The 20725-nt window shown below is 42.5% G+C and overlaps 1 protein-coding gene across 2 annotated transcripts in view; it reads left to right on the forward strand.

Moving 5' to 3' along the window:
- Positions 1 to 20725, forward strand: part of TUFT1 (tuftelin 1) — a 48693-nt gene that overhangs the window by 17971 nt on the left and 9997 nt on the right. The window contains exons 2-7 of one of the 2 annotated variants that reach the window (XM_038562252.1): positions 8297 to 8371; positions 8774 to 8875; positions 13961 to 14029; positions 14812 to 14901; positions 16910 to 16975; positions 20219 to 20332. In XM_038562252.1, the coding sequence (XP_038418180.1) occupies positions 8297 to 8371; positions 8774 to 8875; positions 13961 to 14029; positions 14812 to 14901; positions 16910 to 16975; positions 20219 to 20332 (516 nt within the window). The remainder of the gene's footprint in view (positions 1 to 8296; positions 8372 to 8773; positions 8876 to 13960; positions 14030 to 14811; positions 14902 to 16909; positions 16976 to 20218; positions 20333 to 20725) is intronic. The other variant, XM_038562253.1, reaches the window with a different exon arrangement.

The raw sequence follows: 20725 nt of genomic DNA on the forward strand, positions 1-20725 counted from the left end.
TTTGTAGTATTACAAATAAAGCTGTTGTAAACATTAGTGTACAAATTTTTGCGTTAACCTAAGTCTTCATTTCTCTTGGATAAATGTCCGGGAGTACAATTGCTAGGTTATATGGTATTTGTATGATTAGTTTTTTTAAAAGACTTTATTTATGGGGATCCCTGGGTGGCTCAGCGGTTTGGCGCCTGCCTTTGGCCCAGGGCATGATCCTGGAGCCCCGGGATCGAGTCCCACATCAGGCTTCCTGCATGGAGCCTGCTTCTCCTCTGTCTGTGTCTCTGCCTCTCTCTCTATCTGTGTCTCTCATGAATAAATAAAATCTTAAAAAAAAAAAAAGACTTGATTTATTTATTCATGAGAGACACACACAGAGAGAGAGAGACAGACAGACAGACAGACAGACTTAAGGCAGAGGGAGAAGCAGACTCCATGCAGGGAACCCAGTGTGGGACTCGATCCTGGAATTCTGAGATCACGCCTTGAGCCAAAGGCAGACATTCAACTGCTGAGCCACCCAGGCTTCCCTGTATGATTAGTTTTTAAAAAAACTGCCAACCTTTTCTTTTTTGGCTATGTCACTTTACCTTCCCACCAGCAGTGTGTGAGCGATCCAGTTTCTCCACACTCTTGCCAGTATTTGGTGGGTGTCACTGTTTTTTGTTTTGGCCATTTTGATAGGTGTATAATGGTATCTCACTGTGTTTTGTTTTGTTTTGTTTTGTTTTGTTTTGTTTTAAGATTTTATTTATTTATTCATGACAGACACAGAGTGAGTGAAAGGCAGAGACACAGGCAGAGGGAGAAGCAGGCTCCATGCAGGGAGCCTGACGTGGGACTCGATCCCGGATCTCCAGGATCACACCCTGGGCTGCAGGCGTCACTAAACCGCTGGGCCACCGGGGCTACCCTCAATGTGGTTTTGATTTGTATCTCCTTGATGACATTGAACATCTTTGTATGTGCTTATTGACCATCTATATATCTTGTTCAGTGAAATGTCTTATGTCTTTTAGCCATATTCTAACAAAATGTTAAGAAATAGAACCTTTATGTTCATGAGAGATACTGGTCTGTAGTGTTTTCTTTCTTTAAAAAAAAATGTCCATCTGATTTTGGTACCAGAGTAAGACTAGCTTCATGAAATGAATTGCAACGTGTTTCCTCCTCTTTTGTTTTCTGATTGAGATTATGTAGAAATGGTGCTAATTTTTTAAACATTTGGTAGAATTTTCTAGTGGAACCACCTGGGCCTGGATATTTCTGTTTTAGAGAGATTTAAAATGATGAATTTAATTTCTTTAAAAGGCTATTCATAGTACCTATTTCATATTAGGTAATTTGTGGTGGTTTGTGTTTTTTATTTTTTTATTTTTATTTTATTTATTTTTTTTTTAATTTTTTTCTTTTTAAATTTATTTATTCATGATAGTCACACGGAGAGAGAGAGAGAGGCAGAGACACAGGCAGAGGGAGAAGCAGGCTCCAAGCACTGGGAGCCTGATGTGGGATTCGATCCCGGGTCTCCAGGATCGCGCCCTGGGCCAAAGGCAGGCGCCAAACCGCTGCGCCACCCAGGGATCCCTGGTTTGTGTTTTTTAATGAATTGGTCCATTTTGTCTAAATTGTCAATTTTTTAAAAAGATTTTATTTATTTATTCATGAGAGACACATACACACACAGAGGCAGAGACACAAGGAGAGGGAGAAGCAGGCTTCCTGCAGGGAGCCTAATGTGGGACTCAATCCTGAGACTCCAGGATCACACCCTGGGCCAAAAGCTGCCCAACTGCTGAGCCACCGGGCGTCCCTAAATTGTCAAATTTATGTTCATAGTGTTCATGCTTTTGCATCTGCATGGTCAATAGAAATAGTCTGTTTCATTCCCGATGTTAGTAATATGTGTCTCTTTTATTCTCTGCCAATCATGCTAGAGGTTTATCAATATCAGTGATCTTTTCTGAGAACCAGCTCTTCGTTTCATTGACTTTTCTTTATTTTTCTGTTAAATTTTATTCATTTCTTGTCTTTTTTAGTTCCTTCCTCCTGCCCACTTGGGGTTTAATTTGTTCTTCTTGATCTGAAAGTGAGAAACCTAAATTGTCGATTTGAGACTTTTTTCTTTTCTGATGTATATGCATTTATTTATTTTTAAAAGTAATTTATATGTCCAATGTGGAGTTTGAACTTATGACCTTGAGTTCAAGAATTACATGCTCAGGGCACCTGGTTGGCTCAGTTGGTTGAACATCTGGCTCTTGATTTTAGCTCAGGTCATGATCTCATGGTAGTGGGATTGAGTCCCACATTGGGCACCTGCCCAGCAGGGTGAGATTCTTTCCCTCTGTCCCTTCCCCTACTTGTGCATGCTCTCTCTCTCTCTCTCTCTCAAATAAATAAATTTTAAAGAAAAAGAGTTGCATGCTCTACTGACCAAGCTAGCCAGGTACCTCTCTAATGTATGCTTTTAGTGTTATGGCTTTCCCTCAGAACTGCTTTATTTATTTTTAAGATTATTTATTTATTTGAGAGAGAGAGAGCAGACCAAGCAAGAGGGAACATGAATGGGGGGCATAGGGGCAGGCTTCAATGTAGGGCTCAATCCCAGGCCCCTTGGATCATGATCTTAGCCACAGACAGACACTTAACTGACTGAGCCATCCAGGTGACCCAGAACTGCCTCAGATATGTCTCACAGAGTTTGACATTTTGTGTTTTCATTTTTATTTAGTTGAATGATTTTTAAAATTTTTCTCAAGACTTCCTTTTTTTTTTTTATGTTACTAAATATCTAATGTGTGCGTGTTTTTTTTTAAGATTTTATTTATTCATGAGAGACAGAGAGAGGGGTGGGGGGAGGCAGAGACACAGGCAGAGGGAGAAGCAGGCTTCATGCAGGGAGCCTGATGTGGGACTTGATCCCCAGTCTCCAGGATCATGCCCTGGGCTGAAGGCGGCGCCAAACCGCTGAGCTACACGGGCTGCCTTGTTTTATTTTTTTTAATTTAATTTTATTTATTTGAGAGAGAGAGAAGAGAATGGTGGGAGGGGGAGAGGGAGAGGGAGAAGAAGCAGACTCCCTGTTCATTGATTGTGGATCTGGACACAGGGTTCAATCCCAGGACCTGGAGATCATGACCTGACCTGAAGTTAAATACTCAGCTGAGCCACCCAGGTGCCCTTGAGACTTCCTTTTTGACCCAAGAATTATTTAGAAGTATTGTTTAGTTTCCTTGTGTTTAAAATTTTTCCTTTTATCTTTCTGTTATTTCTAGTTTGATTCCACTGTGGTCAGAAAACATACTCTGTATGGTATCAATTCTTTCAAGTTTGTTTGTTTTATAGCCCAAATTACTGTCTCTCTTAATGTATGCTTTATAGGTACATGCCAGCAGTGTGTACTCTGCTGGTGAGGGGAGCATCCCATAACTGTTGATTAGATCCCTCTTGGTTGGTGATGTTGAATTCTTAGGTATCTGTGCTGATTTTAGTCTACATTCTATTAATTGCTCAGAGATGCATGTTGAAGTCTCCAAGTATAATTGTGGATTGGTGTATTTCTCCTTTCAGTTCTTTAGTTTTTTCTTTTTTTTTTTTTTTAATTTATTTATGATAGTCACAGAGAGAGAGAGAGAGAGAGAGAGGCAGAGACACAGGCAGAGGGAGAAGCAGGCTCCATGCACCGAGAGCCCGATGTGGGATTCGATCCCGGGTCTCCAGGATCGCGCCCTGGGCCAAAGGCAGGCGCTAACCCGCTGCGCCACCCAGGGATCCCTAGTTTTTTCTTCACATATTTTGCAGCTTTGTTGTTTGGCACCTATCTATTTGGGATTGCTATATCTTCTTTGTGGATTGATTCTTTTACATTATATAATGTCCCTCTCTGTCTCTGGCAATTCTCTTTGCTCTGAAGTTTACTCTATCTGATATTAATATAACCACTCTTGCTTTCCTTTAATAATGTTTGTATGATATATCTATTCCCATCCTTACTTTTAACTTGTCTATATGTTTAAGTATGTTTCTTTTAGACAGCATGGATTGATTCATATTTTTAATCCCCTCTGCCAATCTTTGTTTTTTAATTGGTGTATTTAGACCACTTGATATTTAATGTAATTATTGGAATTGTAAGTCTGCCATTTTATTTATTATTTTTTCTTTATTTTTCATATATCTGTTTTATTTTCCTTACCTTATTGTGGGCTACTTGAAAGCTTTTTAGGATTCTTTTTTTTTTTTTTTTTTAATTTTTATTTATTTATGATAGTCACAGAGAGAGAAAGAGAGAGAGGCAGAGACATAGGCAGAGGGAGAAGCAGGCTCCATGCACCGGGAGCCCAACGTGGGATTCGATCCCGGGTCTCCAGGATCGCGCCCTGGGCCAAAGGCAGGCGCCAAACCGCTGGGCCACCCAGGGATCCCCAGGATTCTATTTTTAAAAAAAATTTTTTAGGGCAGCCCCGTTGGCGCAGCAGTTTGGCGCCGCCTGCAGCCTGGGGTGTGATCCTGGGGACCCGGGATTGAGTCCCACATCAGGCTCCCTGCAAGGAGCCTGCTTCTCCCTCTGCCTGTGTCTCTGCCTCTCTCTCTCTCTCTCTGTGTCTATGAATAAATAAATAAAAATAAAACCTTTAAAAAAGTTTTTTAATGATTTCTCTAGGTATTACACTTTTATAAATATAACTTACCACAGTCTACCGGTGTTGCCATTTTACCAGTTTGAGTGCAGTATAGAAACTTTACCTTCCTTTACCCTCTCTCATTTGTAATAAAATTAAATATTGCCTTTGTATATGTTTATTTTTGTATCTTTTATTTATTTATTTTAAAGATTTTCTTTATTTAGAGAGTGAGAGAGAGTGTGGGGGGACGGGACAGAGGGAGAAGGAGACAGAGAATCTCAAGTAGATTCCCCACTGAGCATGGAGCCTGAGTGGGGCTCGATCTCATGACCCTGAAATCATGACTTGAGCTGAGATCAAGAGTTAGAAGCTCAGGGCAGCCCCAGTGTCCCAGTGGTTTAGCCCCTCCATTGGCCCGGGGTGTGATCTTGGGGACCCCGGATCGATCCCACGTCAGGCTCCCTGCATGGAGCCTGCTTCTCCCTCTGCCTGTGTCTCCACCTCTCTCTCTCTCTCTCTGTGTCTCTCATGAATAAATAAATAAAATCTTAAAAAAAAAAAAGAAGCTCAGCCTGCTGAGTCGCCCAGGCACCCCTCTTCTGCCCTCTTCTGTGTACATTTAGAACTGAATCAGTGTTATATTTTTTTAAAAAGATATTTTATTTATTCATTCATGAGAGACAGAGAGAGAGAGAGAGGCAGAGACATAGACAGAGGGAGAAGCAGGCTCCCTGCAGGGAGTCCAATGTGGGGCTCGATCCCCAGACCCAAGATCATGCCCTTAGCCGAAGGCAGACACTCAACTGCTGAACCACCCAGGCATCCTGACAGTGTTTTAATTTTATCTTCAACCATCAAACATGTTAGAAAACCTGAGAGAAAAAGGAAAGCCTGTTGTATTTAATGATGTTTTTGCTATCCATGTTGTTTCTTTCTAAGATTCCAAAGTTCCTTTTGTATTGTTTTCTTTCTGTTTGAAGACCTTTTTTTTTTTTTTAAGATTTATTTATTTACTTATGAGAGAGAGAGAGAGAGAAAGAGAGAGAGAGAGAGGCAGAGACACAGGCAGAGGGAGAAGCAGGCTCCATGCTGGAGCCCAATGCGGGACTTGATCCCGGGACTCCAGGACCGCGCCCTGGGCCAAAGGCAGGCGCCAAACTGCTGAGCCACCCAGAGATCCCCCTGTTTGAAGACCTTTTATAGCTGTTGTTCTATTTTATTTTATTTTATTTTATTGATTGAGTGAGTGAGAGAGAGAGAGGGAGAGGGCTCTAGGGGTGGGGGTGGGGGCAGAGGGAGAAGGAGTGAATCCCAAGCAGACTCTGCTAAGTGCAGAGTGGCCTGTGTGGGCTGGATCCCAGGACTTGAGCCAAAGTTAAGAGCTGGCTGCTTAACTGACTGAGCCACCCAGATGCCCCATTTTTTTTTTCTTAAAGATTTTATTTATTTATTTATTCCAGAGAGAGGGAGTACAAGAGTCAGGGGAGGAGCAGATACTGAGGCAGACTCTGCTGAGTGCAGAGCCCAACATGGGGCTTGATCTCACAACCTGGAGATCATGACCTGAGTCCAAATCAAGAGTCAGACACTTAACTAAGCCATACAGGTTCCCCTACAGCCATTCTTTTAGTGTACTCTATTGTTAAGAAATTCTCTTAGTTTTCCTTTACCTGGGAACATCTTTTTTTTTTTTTTTTTTAATTTTTATTTATTTATGATAGTCACACACAGAGAGAGAGAGGAGAGAGGCAGAGACACAGGCAGAGGGAGAAGCAGGCTCCATGCACCGGGAGCCCGACGTGAGATTCGATCCCGGGTCTCCAGGATCGTGCCCTGGGCCAAAGGCAGGCGCTAAACCGCTGCGCCACCCAGGGATCCCTACCTGGGAACATCTTTGTTGTGCCCAAGATTGCGAATCCAAGAAACCACCGAGGAGCTGACACCGATGCAAGCGCATGAGGGTTTATTAGCGAGCTCGAGCTTGGGTCCAAGTATACCCGACACAGCGGAGCAGGGACTTGGGGCCCGAAGTGGGTTACAGCTGGGTTTTTTATAGGCTGGTCTAGGGGATTTTCAGAAGGGATGGAGGAATTTCTCAAGTTCTGTTTACATTCTGATATGGGGCTTAGGGCATTGAGCTCTGTTCTCATTCTAATATGGGACTTTCTACCATGGTGTGGGCTCTGTTGTCTTTCTGATATGGGATTCCCTGCCGAGGACATTGAGGACATTCCGCAGTTTTTCCCGTAAAGTTCAGCTCTTATTCACAGGGGCCTAAGATGGCTGTACTTGTGCTAATGCTAAACTTGAGGTGGGATGGCCTTAATTTTTCTCGGCTTCCACATCTTGATTTCTTCCCTCATTCTGGAAAGAGAGTTTTTTGGTCATAGGATTCTTGATTACGAGATTTTTTTCAGTACTGAAAAATACTATGCTATTTTCTCCTGGCGTTGGTTTCTAATAAAAAAATCTGCTGTTTATTCACTGTTTTCCTCTTATAAGTAAAGTGTCTATTTTTTCTCTGACTTGAGAAGAGTTTTTCCTTGTCTTTAGTTATCAGAAGTTTAATTATGACGTATCTTGGCATGATTTGGGGGTTCATCCCATTTGAGATTTGCCCAGAAACTTGAATTTGTGGGTTTATGTCTTTTGTAAAATTTGGGAAGTTTTCAGCCATTATTTCTTTGAGTATATTTTGCGAGTTCCCCCACTTTCTCCTGTCCCTTGGGGATTCTGACAACAGGTGTGGGTGAGATGACCCCTCGGAGGCCCCCGTCTGGCCTATTGTCTGTGCTCTTTCAATTAGAGTGCCTGGCTTTATACAATAAGCCAGACTTGATCTTCATTAGCTGATAACGCCTTTATTTTGCCTGAGGGATGTCCCAGCTTTCTTTCCCCAGCTGTCTCCAGGTAGAGAGAGGTGTTTTAACAAAAAAGCATATTCTGTGTCCTGGGGGAAAAGAGCAGCTACTCTGGCTATTTTGAAATCATTTCCTCTTCTTTCTTGTGTAATGTTCTCTAGACCTAGATGTCCTGGAACATCATATGCATTCAGAAAATACCTGTGTGAGGACTATGGCAGATAGCAGCCCACGAGGAGTTAACAGAGGGAGCAGTTCCTCATGGAACATTGAAGAACTAAGAGGCAGGTGCCACGAGAGGCCCCATGATACTGAGGGAGCTCAGGGAGAGGACAGGTTGTTTCCCACTGGATGTATGGAAGTGTCACGGAAGATGTGGCTACTGTCATATAGTTTGGCGGGAAGGATATCATAGTTTAACTCTTGTGAAGTGCATCAGTAGCTTCCTGACTGTCAGGTGCAGGAATCCTGGATTGGGAGTGCCTTCTTCAGGGCTGGGGAAACAGGAATCTACACACTGTGCTTCTTGGACTCTGAGGGCCAGGGGAGCTAGCCCCTCTGGAGGTATGTGGAGCAGCATCCTGTGTAGGCTCTGCTGTGGTATAGAGAGCACTGTCAGAGGCCCCAGGGACATCCTACCACCCAGGAGTGACTGATGTTAGGCAAGCTAATGTCACCTCTCCAGACTTCAGCTTTTCTTGTCTGTTAAGTGGTGATAACAAGACCCATTCCGCAGGGCTGGCAGAGGTATACCTGTACCAGGAGTGGACTGTGAAGGTAAGGGGTGATTGTTGCTGTCCTTGTCATTATTAGGGCAGCGTGGACATTCTCAGGCTGACTCTACAGAGTGAACTGACAGGAGATGAACTTGAACACTTAGCCCAGAAGGTATCAAGGTTTCTGGTGGGGTGAGGCCTCTCCCTCAGCCAGTTCTCCTTCGCTGCTGACCTCTCATGCCAGTGCTGCCAAGAGCCATCTTTGCTGCTGTGCAGGATCACCTCCTTTCAGACATACCACCTGACCTCAGCATTGTGCACTGCTTTGGGGGATGCGGAGACCCCACTAAAAGTAAAACTAACCTGCAATTTCTGCTAATTTTCCCCATCCAGTGTTGCTGTTGTGTAGCTTCTGGTAGAGGTTCTGGAAATGAATTTTTGGAGGGGAAAATCAGACTAACCCGTTAAATCTTTTGAGGAGCAGGTATTCTGCATTGGTCAAGGGGCAGAAGTTCTGGGCTTGTCATGATTTCTGAGCCATTTCTCTCTCTTTCTCCTTCTCTCTCTCTGGCAGGTGGGCAGGAAGACCTATGCCATGGTGTCTGGCCATTCAACCAGTCATTCCCTGGCCTCAGAACTGGTGGAGTCCAATGATGGACATGAGGAAATCATTAAGGTAAGCTTAGTTTACCTCCACTCTTCCCTCTCTCCTCTTTCCCCTTGCAGGCATGTGAGAGGGAGCAGTTGGCTTTGCCACAGGGTTTGACTAGGAGGAACCAGACCTGTAACACTAGTTCCTGGGAATTTCCTGGAAAGATCTTAATTAACACCAGGAGACCACAGTCAGTGTATAGTGACTTTGGTGCAACCCAGCCCTTGGTGTGAGGATGGATGGGATGACCTTTTTAGGTGCCTATCCCACTATCCATATTTAGCTGCTGGAAATTGTCAAGACAGGTGGGAAGTGTGTTTGTGGAACTTACTTTTTTTTTTAATAAAGATTTTATTTATTCATGAGAGAGACACACAGAGAGAGGTAGAAACACAGGCAGAGGGAGAAGCAAGCTTCATGCAGGGAGCCTGATGTGGAACTTGATCCCCGGACCCTGGGATCACACCCTGAGCCAAAGGCAGATGCCTAAACCACTGAGCCACACAAGCGTCCCACTATTTTTTTTTTAATAAAACAATTTTTGTTATTTCTTTTTTAAAAGCAGCTCTTTGAGATATAATTCACATACCATACAATCGATTCAGTGAAAGTGTACAATTCAGTGGTTTTTAGTATGTTCACAGACTTGTGCAATTATTACCACTGTTAATTCCAGAACATTTCAGTCACTCCTTCCTTTTCCTGGCAATCACCAAGCTATTATCTATCTATGGATTTGCCTCTTCTAGACATCTCACATAAATGGAATCATATAACATGTGGCCTTTGTGTCTGGCTTCTTTCACTTAGCATAATAATTTCAGGATCCAGCCATGTTATAGCATATGTACTTAATCCTTTCAGTGTTTAAATAACATTCCCTTTAATGGATCTATCACGTGTTTTTACCCACTCGTCAATTGATGAACATTTAAATTGTTTCCACTGTCTAGCTATTATTATTATTTTTTTTTTAAATTTTTATTTATTTATGATAGTGACAGAGAGAGAGAGAGAGAGAGGCAGAGACACAGGCAGAGGGAGAAGCAGGTTCCATGCACCGGGAGCCCGACGTGGGACTCGATCCCGGGTCTCCAGGATCGTGCCCTGGGCCAAAGGCAGGCGCCAAACCGCTGCGCCACCCAGGGATCCCTGTCTAGCTATTATGAATATTGCTGCTATGAATATTCAAGTGCCAGTTTTTGCGTGAACATATGTTTTCAGTTTTCTTGGTATATGCCTAGGAGTGGAATTGATAGGTCATTTGGTAACTCTATATTTAAGGCTTTGAGGAACTACCAGACTTTTTCTCAAAACATTTGTTCCATTTTATACTCCCACCAGCAACATAGGAGGGTTCCAATTTCTTTGTAGCCTTACCAACACTTGTTATCATCTGTCTTTGATTATAGCCATCCTATTGCATGTGAAGCCATATCTTGTAGTTTTCATTTGCATTTCCCTGATTACATGCTTTCATATGGATATTGTCTATTTGCATATCTTCTTTGGAGAAATATTTATCCAAATCCTTTGCCCATTTAAAAATTCAGTTGTGGAAAAAAAAAAAAATTCAGTTGTGGAGACACCTGGGTGGCTTAGCAGTTGAGCGTCTGCCTTCAGTTCAGGGCATGATCCCAGAATCCTGGATGGAGTCCCACATCAGGCTCCCTGCAGGGAGCCTGTTTCTCCCTCTGCGTATGTCTCTGCCTCTCTTTCTGTATCTCCCATGGATAAAGAAATAAAATCTTTAAATAAAAAAGTTAAAAAAAAAAAAGTTTAGTTGTGTTTAGGGGCACTGGGTGGCTCAGTTGCTTGGGAGTCTGTTTTTGGCTCAGGTTATGATCCTAGGGATTGAGTTCTGCATCATTCTGCATTGGGCTCCCTGCTCAATGGGGAGTCTGCTTCTCCGTCTGCTCCTCCCCCTGCTTGTGCTCTGTCTCTCTCTGATAGATAAATAAAATCTTTAAAAATAAATAAAAATAAATAAAAATTCAATTGTGTTTAAAGTGTTTATATGTTAGGTACAAGTGATAACTGTGACTACACTTTCTTCATGGTGTTACCTTTGCTATATTTGAATTTTAAAATAGCAACGAATAGTCCAAAAGGATTACTCTTGGTGATTAATTGAATTTAGCAAAAAGTTTGGACGTATGAATATTATAAATAAAACATTGTCATCTTTGTTAAAAGAAGTTATTTGTGTTTTAATTTTCAAGATATGAGAGTTCCTTATATATTCTGGATACTAACTAGACCCTTACCAGATATATGACTTGGAAATATTTTTAAAAAATTTTCCCACTCTGTGTTTTGTTTTCTTTACTTTCTTAATGATATCCTTTGAAACAAAAGTTTTTAATTTGATTAAATCCAATTTATATATTTTTTTCTTTCATTGTGCTTTCGGTGTGATGTCTGAGAAGGTTTTGCCTAACCAAGGTCACAACGATTTATTCCTATACTCAAAGAATTATAGTTTTAACTCTTACAAATAGGTCTGTGATCCATTTTAGGTTGATTTTTGTATATGGTATAAGGAAGAGCTCCAGTTTCATTCTTTTCCATGTAGATATCCATTTATGCCAGCATCATTTGTTGAAAAGACTGTTCTTACCCCATTGAATTGTCTTGGCATCCTGTCAAAAATCAGTTTAGTGTATTATTATTGTATTATTATTGTTCTGGACTCTCAATTGTATTCCATTGATTTATGTGTCTCTCCTTATGTCAGTTCCACACTGTCTTGATCACTGTAATTGTTATTTTTGTTAACATTTTCTTAATATTTATAATATTGTTATTTTTCAGGATCCTTTTACCTATTCAGAGTCCTTTGTATTTCCATATGCATTTTAGGATCAGTTTGTCAGTTTCTGCAAGGAAGCCAGCTTGGATTGTGATAGGAATTACGTTGAAACTGTAGATCAGTTTGGGGGTTTGCGGAGTAACACCATTTTAACAATATCAAGTTTTCCAATCCATGAAAATGGGATGTTTGTTCATTTTTTTAGGCCTTCTTTTTTTTTTTTTTTCAACAGTGTCTATAATTTTCAGAATACAGGTCTTAAACTTTGTTAAATTTATTTCTAAGTATTTTTTTCTTTTTAAATTTTTATTTTAAATTCAATTCAGTTAACATATAGTGTATTATTAGTTCAGGTGTAGAATTTAGTTGCAAAGAACACCCAGTGCTCATTACATTCTGTGCCCTCCGAATGCCCATCACCCTGTTACCCCATCCCCCTACCCACCTCCCCTCCAGCAACCTTCAGTTTGTTTCCTAGAGTCTAGAGTCTCTTATGGTTTGCCTTCCTCTGTTTTTGTTTTTTGTTTTTTTAAAGATTTTATAAAGAGAGCAAGAGAGAGAGAACAAGCAGGGGGAGTGGCAGGCAGAGGAAGAGGGAGAAGCAGGCTCCCTGTGGAGCAGGGAGCCATATGCTGGGGCTTCATCCCAGGACCCCTGGGATCATGACCTGAGCTTAAGGGGGAAGCTTAATTCACTGAGCCACTCAGGCGCTCCTGCTCCTCCCCTCTCTGTTTTTATCTTATTTTTCCTTCTCTATGTTCATCTGTTTTATTTCTTAAATTCCACGTAAGAGTGAAATTATATATTTGTCTTTCTCTGACAAAATCGTTGACTTTTATCTTTTATTTCGCTTAGCATAATACCCTCCAGTTCCATCCATGTAGTATTTTTTTCTTTTTGTTGCTCTCATAAGTAGAATTGTTTTTAAATTTCATTTCAGATTGTTCCTTGCTAGTGTATAGAAATACAATTATTTTTTGTATATTGATCTTATATCCTACAACCTTGCTACAACTTCTGATAGTTTTTTAGTAGATTCCTTACGGTATTCTATATACATGATCACTTCATCTGCAAATGGAGATAGTTTTTCCTCTTTCTTTTCAATCTGGATGCCTTTAATTAATTTCTTTTTCTTATTCAAAGTCATTGCATGGCCCTTAAAGAAAGCAAAACTACCCCATAATTCTACTGATGTAATCATTATTACTACTTTATTGGGTATCCTCTCAGATATTTTTATATTTGTCTGTATTTTTTCAAAAATTAAATTGTTTTATATACTATTATATACACTGTATTCTACAATTTGCTCGCTCCCCCCCCCCCACCAAACACTTTAATGATTTAATGTAGGTTTATAACATCTTCTGTGTCTATAAATGTAAGTGTCTGGTATTCTTTTTTTTTTTTTTAAGATTTTATTTATTTATTCATGAGCGACACAGAGAGAGAGAGAGAGAGAGGCAGAGACACAGGCAGAGGGAGAAGCAGGATCCATGCAGGGAGCCCGATGTGGGACTCGATCCCGGGTCTCCAGGATCATACCCTGGGCTGAAGGTGGTGCTAACCCACTGAGCCACCCGGGCTGCCCAGTGTCTGGTATTCTAATGGCTGCATAGTATTCTATTATGATGTACCACAATTTAAATAATCCCCCATTGTGGGCCATTGTGCCTATTTCCATTTCTGCAATCATAAACAGTATTTTGCTGAACATATGTTACTAAATTGCGTATGTGTTTTATAATACAGGTATTAAATATTTTCTTAATTGTAAAAGATTCAAGAATGTATAGAGAAAAATGTGTAAACCTTTTTACAACCTCCTTTGTACAAATTTACGTATATATGTGAGTGTTCGTTTATGCCAGTTTGGCTATGCCAGTTTATCTCATTAGGATAAATTTCCAGAAGTAGGTTTGATAGGTCAAAGAGTAATTACAGCTCTAAGCTTCCTGATTTGAATCATCAAATTGCCACGCAGAAAGGCAGTAACAATTTACCTTCCCACCAGTAGTGTAGGAGCCTGCCCATGAGGAATTAACCTCCCAGGAGGTCCTTTTTTTTTCTTTTTTTAAAGATTTTATTTATTCATAAGAGACTCAGAGAGGGAGGCAGAGACATAGGTAGAGGGAGAGGCAGGCTCCCAGCAGGGAGCCTTATGCGGGACTGATCCCAGGCCTCCCCGCCTCCAGATCATGACCTGAGCCAAATGCAGATGCTCAATCACTGAGCCACCCAGGTGCCCTCCCAAGAGTTTCCTTAACTAAAGAGTCTTGTTTCCCTTATTGCAGGTGTACCTGAAGGGGAGGCCTGGAGATAAGATAGTTCACGAGAAGAATGTCAACCAACTGAAGAGTGAGGTACAGTATATCCAGGAGGTGGGGACCCCTCCCTTGTGGGAACCTCTCAGTTTTTTGGCTCCCATCTTTTTTTTTTTTTTTTTGTATTTATTTATTTGAGAGAGAGAGTACCATTGGTGGGGATGGTGAGAGAAGCATATGGGAGAGGGGAGGAAGAAGTAGACTCCCCATTTGAACAGGGAGTGCAATGCAGGACTCTATTCCAGAACCCTGGGATCATGACCTGAGCAGAAGGCAGACACTTAACAGAATGAGCCACCAAGGCACCCTGGCCTTGTGGGATCTGGTTCTCTCCCATCAGCTTCCTTCATACCGAAACCACCACCATGCCGCCCCCTTGAGTCAAGTATCATTTGTGACCCTTCCATTAATCAACAAATATTTAACTACTATGTGCCTAGCACTGTACCCTAGCCATCCTCTCTAAACTGCCAACCTCTTTTCCTGACCCTCACCATGACTCCTATTGGCACCTGGGCACCTGTCATCATGTACCATATTACATGTTTGTTTCACTCATTTGCTTTTTGTGTCTCTGCAACAAGAATGTTGCCTCCAGCAGCACAGGGTTTTGATTTCCTTCGTGTAGGCTTTGTTTCCTGTTTGTGTAGGAGGGACTGTGCTGCAGCCCCATTTGCCTGGGGTCCCTCCTTCCCCCAGCCAGTGCTAAGGCCAGTACCTGGCTCACAGGAGTATGGGTCAGGGACAGGCCATAGTGGGTGAGTTGGTACGTGCTCTCTTTCCTTATCCCAAAGCTAAAGCTTCTTGCCCTCCTCTCCCAGGCCCAGAATTGCCTGCAGAAGCTCCAGGAGGACATAAGTAGCAAGCTTGACAGAGATCTAGGAGCTTCTCTCCATGGACAGGAACTACAGGTAATAGGAAATGGTCAATGGTTGGGTCCACAAGGAAGAGGCTGTGCTGGGCAGTCCCATTTGCTGGTCACACAGCAGATGCCGAATCTCACATCACTGCCAGGAAAGGAGAGAACACAGGCAATGTTGGCTTCTCAGAGCACTCACAACCTTACTAATGCTCTCCAGTTGATGGGCACCTGTGTTTACACGTATCAGCCTCTGTATAAGTATACCTGTTTTGAAAACAGTGTATAAAAATGGAATTTATGTAAATAAAATTCCATTAAGTTATTGGCAAAACCGGGATCCCTGGGTGGCGCAGCGGTTTGGCGCCTGCCTTTGGCCCAGGGCGCGATCCTGGAGACCCAGGATCGAATCCCACGTCAGGCTCCCGGTGCATGGAGCCTGCTTCTCCCTCTGCCTGTGTCTCTGCCTCTCTCTCTCTCTCTCTGTGACTATCATAAATAAATAAAATTAAAAAAAAAAAAAAAGTTATTGGCAAAACCTCTTCTATTTGAGGATTATGGGATCAATGTTTTTGCAATCCAGAGTCTTATAAAGCAAACAATTACCTATAAATGCAAACTTCTCATAAGTCAATCCTGCTTAATTGGGGTGACACCTGTGGTGTGAATTGAAATTTTGTCTGTTTGTGTGCATAGCTGTCTCTATCTGGCACCAGAAGCTCCTCAAGGTAGGGTTCACCTCCACTGCTGTCTCTGTATCCCCACACTTGGCACAGGACATAGGATGCAGAAGGTCATCAGTAAATGTCATATTGAACTTGTTGAAGGGTCTTTTTGAGATGGATGGATGATTCTGGGATACTGTATTTCAGTTTTTCTAAAATTGGAGGCTAGAAGTGCCCTTAGGAGAACAGAACCATCTCTTCTGTTTGACCCTCATCCTTCTTTAGATTCTGAGTTATATCTCCTTCCTCTGCATTTGATTTGGGGAGTTGGGGAGTCTCTCTCCAGGAGCCCCCACCCTCATCCTCCTGAGCGAAACGATGACTGTACAGCTGGTGGCAGCAAGGCTCCTCCTTGGTGTGAGCATGCCTGTGGCTTATGTGGTCATGCCCCCTACTTCATTCTGCTGTGATCCAAGGTAGGGCTTTCATGGCTATGCTCACATCTGGCTGATGGGAAATGCCTTCTCAAGTGACCAGACAACCTGATATGCTCTGAGACTGGCCCAGAAGTCCGGGGCCCTTGTTTGCACAGACCAGCAGTCATTTCATCACATCAAGCTATGGGCTATAAAGGATTGCTGCAAAGGCCACTTCACCTTTTGCTTTTTGCTTCATCAAACCCCAGGATCTCTGAGAGGGAAGGGAGACTCTTTGTTGGTGGCAGGCAGCCTGCATGATCTCCAGTCTGTAGAAAGGTTTTAGGCCGAGGTTCCCTTCATCCTCCCTACAAAGCCGGAGTATTCCCTTTTAAGGCCACACACATGCTTCTCCACTCCCTCCCCTCTCGATTTTCCAGAGCACTCAAAGTCTTTTTTCCCCTTCTGGCCTTTCTTCCTTCCTGCCATCCTTTATTCCTTTTCTTCTTTCTTCTTCTTTCTTCCTTATTCCTTCCTCTTTTCCTCCTTTACTTCCCCTTCCTCTATCTTCTTCTACTTCTTTCTTTCTCTTCCTTTTTCTTTTTTTTTTCTCTTTTCTTTTTTCTTTCTTCTTTTCTCTTTTCTTTTCTTTTCTTTTCTTTTCTTTTCTTTTCTTTTCTTTTCTTTTCTTTTCTTTTCTTTCTTTTCTTTCCTTATTTATTCATGAGAGACACACAGAGAAAGGCAGAGACACAGGCAGCGGGAAAACCAGGCTCCCTGCGGGGAGCCCAATGCAGGATTCAATACCAGGACCCCTGGATCGTGACCTGAGCCAAAGGCAGACGCTCAACCACTGAACCACCCAGGTGTCCCTCGCCTTTTTCTTTTATTCTATCTAAGATTTGAGACCTTAGGAGATTAACATTTCGAAGTTGGTTGTTTGGGCAGTTTTAACAACATTTTACTTTTCTTTGAACAGATGGTGTTAGAAAAGCCAAATGGATTAAATCCAGGCCCCACGACCCTGTATAGCAGCCCACCTGAGGTAGGTAACAGGGGAAATAGTAGTTGACTACTTCATAACCAGGAAGCAGGATATCCTCCTCTATGATCCCTTTGTTATTCCTCTTTCTTGCTCCGTAAATATAAGAGTAATGTATGCTATAAAAATTCAAACAATGGAGAAACACACAAACCGGAAATTCTCCTTCCTCAATTCCACTCCTTTGAAGGGTCCACTGTTAACAGATTGAGGTGGGTGGATCCTTTTAGAGCAGGGCTCTTAGCCTTTGCTGTCTACTGGAATGGCCCTGGCAGCTTTAAAGGAGACAAGCCTGTGCCAGCCCTAGAGATTGTAATTTCACATGATCTTAGCCAAAAGGCCGAGAAGCGATTAGAGATTGTAATTTAGTTGATCTGAGATACAGACTGCTGGCTCAGTGGGTACAACATGCAACTTTTATTACATTTTATTTATTTATTGAAGAAACTGGCAGGGGGATGGTGAGGGAGAGGCAAACTCGCTGCTGAGCAGCAAGGAACCCCAAGTGGGGCTCAGTCCCAGGACCCTGGGATCAGGGCCTGAGCCAAAGGGAGCTGCTCAACCCACTGAGCCACCCGGGCACCTCCCTCATTCTTTTGAATAATGACATAGTAGTATTTCTTTCCATGGCTGTGCATATTTGTTTGTTTATTTTTATTTTTTTTTATTTTTAATTCCAGCATAGTTAACATATAGTGTTATATTAGTTTTAGGTGATTCAACAATCCTATGCATTACCCAGTGCTCATTGTGGCTGTCCTTTTTGAAAAAAAAATTTCCCCCAGCTTTATTGCAGTATAATTAACAAATAAACATGGCTATACTTGTTTAAAAAAAAAAAAAGCATTTGTTATATATTTTGTTTTTTTTTTATTAAGATTTTATTTATTTATTCATGAGAAACACAGAGAGAGGCAGAGACATAGGCAGAGGGAGAATCAGGCTCCATGCAGGGAGACCGATGTGGGACTTGATCCCAGGACCCCGCGATCACGCCCTGAGCTGAAGGCAGACGCTCAATCACTGAGCCACCTGGGCAGTCCATTTTTTGTGATTATGTAATAAGATATGTTATTGTAGAAAACTTATGAAATTCAGAAACACAGAAAAGTGAAAGAAGAAAAAAAAATGTCACTCAGATACCCAGAGAAAAACCACAGTTTAAAATGCAAATAGTGGGCAGCCCCGGTGGCTCAGCGGTTTGGCGCCGCCTGCAGCCCAGGGCCTGATCCTAGAGACCTAGGATCGAGTCCCACATCGGGCTCCCAGCATGGAGTCTGCTTCTCCCTCTGCCTGTGTCTCTGCCTCTGTGTGTGTGTGTGTGTGTGTGTGTGTGTGTGTGTCTCATGAGTAAATAAATAAAATCTTAAATAAAATGCAAATAGTGGGATCCCTGGGTGGCGCAGCGGTTTGGCGCCTGCCTTTGGCCCAGGGCACGATCCTGGAGACCCGGGATCGAATCCCACATCAGGCTCCCGGTGCATGGAGCCTGCTTCTCCCTCTGCCTGTGTCTCTGTCTCTGTCTCTCTCTCTCTCTCTCTCTGTGACTATCATAAATAAATAAAAACTTAAAAAAAAATAATAATAAAAAATAAAATGCAAATAGTATTTCAATAGCAAGATTAAACTGTATATAGTATTTCTTTCTATTTGTTTTTTTTGTTTGACTGGGGTTGTTTTGTTTTGTTTTTGGATTGGTTTTTTTCTGGCCCTTCAGTGTAGGGCTGAATCAGATCTACCCAATATGTTCAAGGCATATTATCATCTCATGTCATAAAGGCCTTTTACATTTTTTAGGGTTTTTTGTTTTTGTTTTTGTTTTTGTTTTTGCTCCTCCCCTCCCCAGCCAAAAGGTATACATTCTAATATATTCAATGTATGGTTTAAATATGCCTATTAGTATGTTTTTAGTTTTCATAATGGATTTGTGCTATATTTCCATTGTTTCCCTTTTTACCCAACACCATGTTCTTAGGATCTAGCCACATTGCTATGCCTAAACCTAGTGCGTTTCTAACTCCAATGTGTATTGTTTTATAACTTTTTTTCTCTTCAAATTTTAACATGAAACTTTTCCATGTCATTAAACAAGTTTTATAAGAGCACCATTTGAAATAAGCACATAGTAGTAATGCTCCAGGAGCCTTTTCAGTCATTCTCACTGCCCAGCAGCTTAGGTACCGATCTGGGCGAGTTGACCGGATAACATCCTGATGGCTAGATTTTGGCATGTTGTAGTTCTAGCCGTTCACGGTAAACTTGCAATTTGGATTTTTTTCCCCTCCTTCTGAATCGCCCATATTTGGCAAATATGCTGCTGGCAACAGGTTCCAATAGCACCTGGTGCTATATATTCAGCTCTTTCTTCTCAGAAGCTCTAAGCCCTGCTGGGTATTATCTTATTTTTTGAGGCAGCCTATAAGGCAGGGCATGATAAGGAGTCTTCTTGCTGCTGCACAGACAGAGAAATGAAGACCCGCTGGGCTTAGTGATTGCACAGCCGCCGAAACCCTGTTGTCTGCCTCCCAGTTGAAAGTTCTGTGCTTCCTAATGTGCAAGACAGGGAGAGATGTTTCAGTCAGACCCGCTGGGAGCTGGTAACTGAAACGCCTGATGCCTGTGTGGCATGGGGGCAAGACCCCACATGCCAGCTCAGCGCTAACCACCAGCCCACGGTTGGGTGTGTCTGGGGAAAGACTCACTGTAACCTCGATGAGGACACCTTTTCTCACATCAAATCAGATTCCTGGACTCATTGGGTGCTTTTGCTCTAAATCTGCCTGTCCCGTCAGTAACCCTTTATATGCTAATCTTTGTGCCAGATGCAAGGAAGACCAAAGGTGTGCCTGGGGATGCACCTCTTGTGGTGCATATGGCATAACCCCTGCCCTGGGGGCACTATGGTCTAAAGGAGAACACGTCCCTGCTCTCAGAACACTCTAATCTATGGAAGCAGGACATATATGTGAGGATGGCATAAGCATACCTGCTAATCAGTTGACACCTGTATAAAGATTACGGAGTGTCTTCTAAAATCATCAAATGATTTGAGGCTAGTTGAGTTCCTTAGGATATGAAGAGAGTGATTTCGTGTGAATAACTCAGAGCTCCTGGGTGTCTAAGACTGACTCTCCCCCTGAGTGATGTGAGAGTGGTCTGGACAAGAGGGCGCAAGCATATGTGGTGGCGGACCTTCTCTTACACAAGCACCGTGCCTTCAGCTTCTCTTCCCTTCTCTGGTTATAGGTCGACGGCTATATAAACGAAGATGTCAAGAGCTTGAGGAAGACCGTGCAGGACCTGCTGGTCAAGCTGCAGGAGGCTGAGCGGCAGCACCAGTCAGACCGTGTGGCTTTTGAGGTGAGATTTGGGATTCAAAGAGAAAGTACCCCAAGTGTTGGGCTGCTGGATACAGGTGCCAGTGACTTTTCATGGACTTCATGTCTTTCTGGCTATGTGCCATCCACTGGAACAGCTAGGCTTTGAGGCCTGGGCACCTTCCCATCTGCTTTTTTGCATTCCTGGACATTTATAGTTTTTGCTGTTGAAGGCTAGCCCATAGTTTAAAGGTTGGCGCTTGGTTCTCTACTGAAGTTGAGTGGTGGTGCTGGTCTAGGATAGCAGGTAACTCGAATCATTTCTCTGAGTACGACAGTAAAAATTACTGGGCTCTAGGCACCATGCAGGCAGGGACTGTCGCTGTCAGGTCACCCTGCATCCCCATGTCTGACATAATGCCTGTCGTAAGGTGGG

Source organism: Canis lupus, chromosome 17 (assembly GCF_011100685.1).
Source record: "Canis lupus familiaris isolate Mischka breed German Shepherd chromosome 17, alternate assembly UU_Cfam_GSD_1.0, whole genome shotgun sequence".
In the NCBI taxonomy this organism is placed as follows: domain Eukaryota; kingdom Metazoa; phylum Chordata; class Mammalia; order Carnivora; family Canidae; genus Canis; species Canis lupus.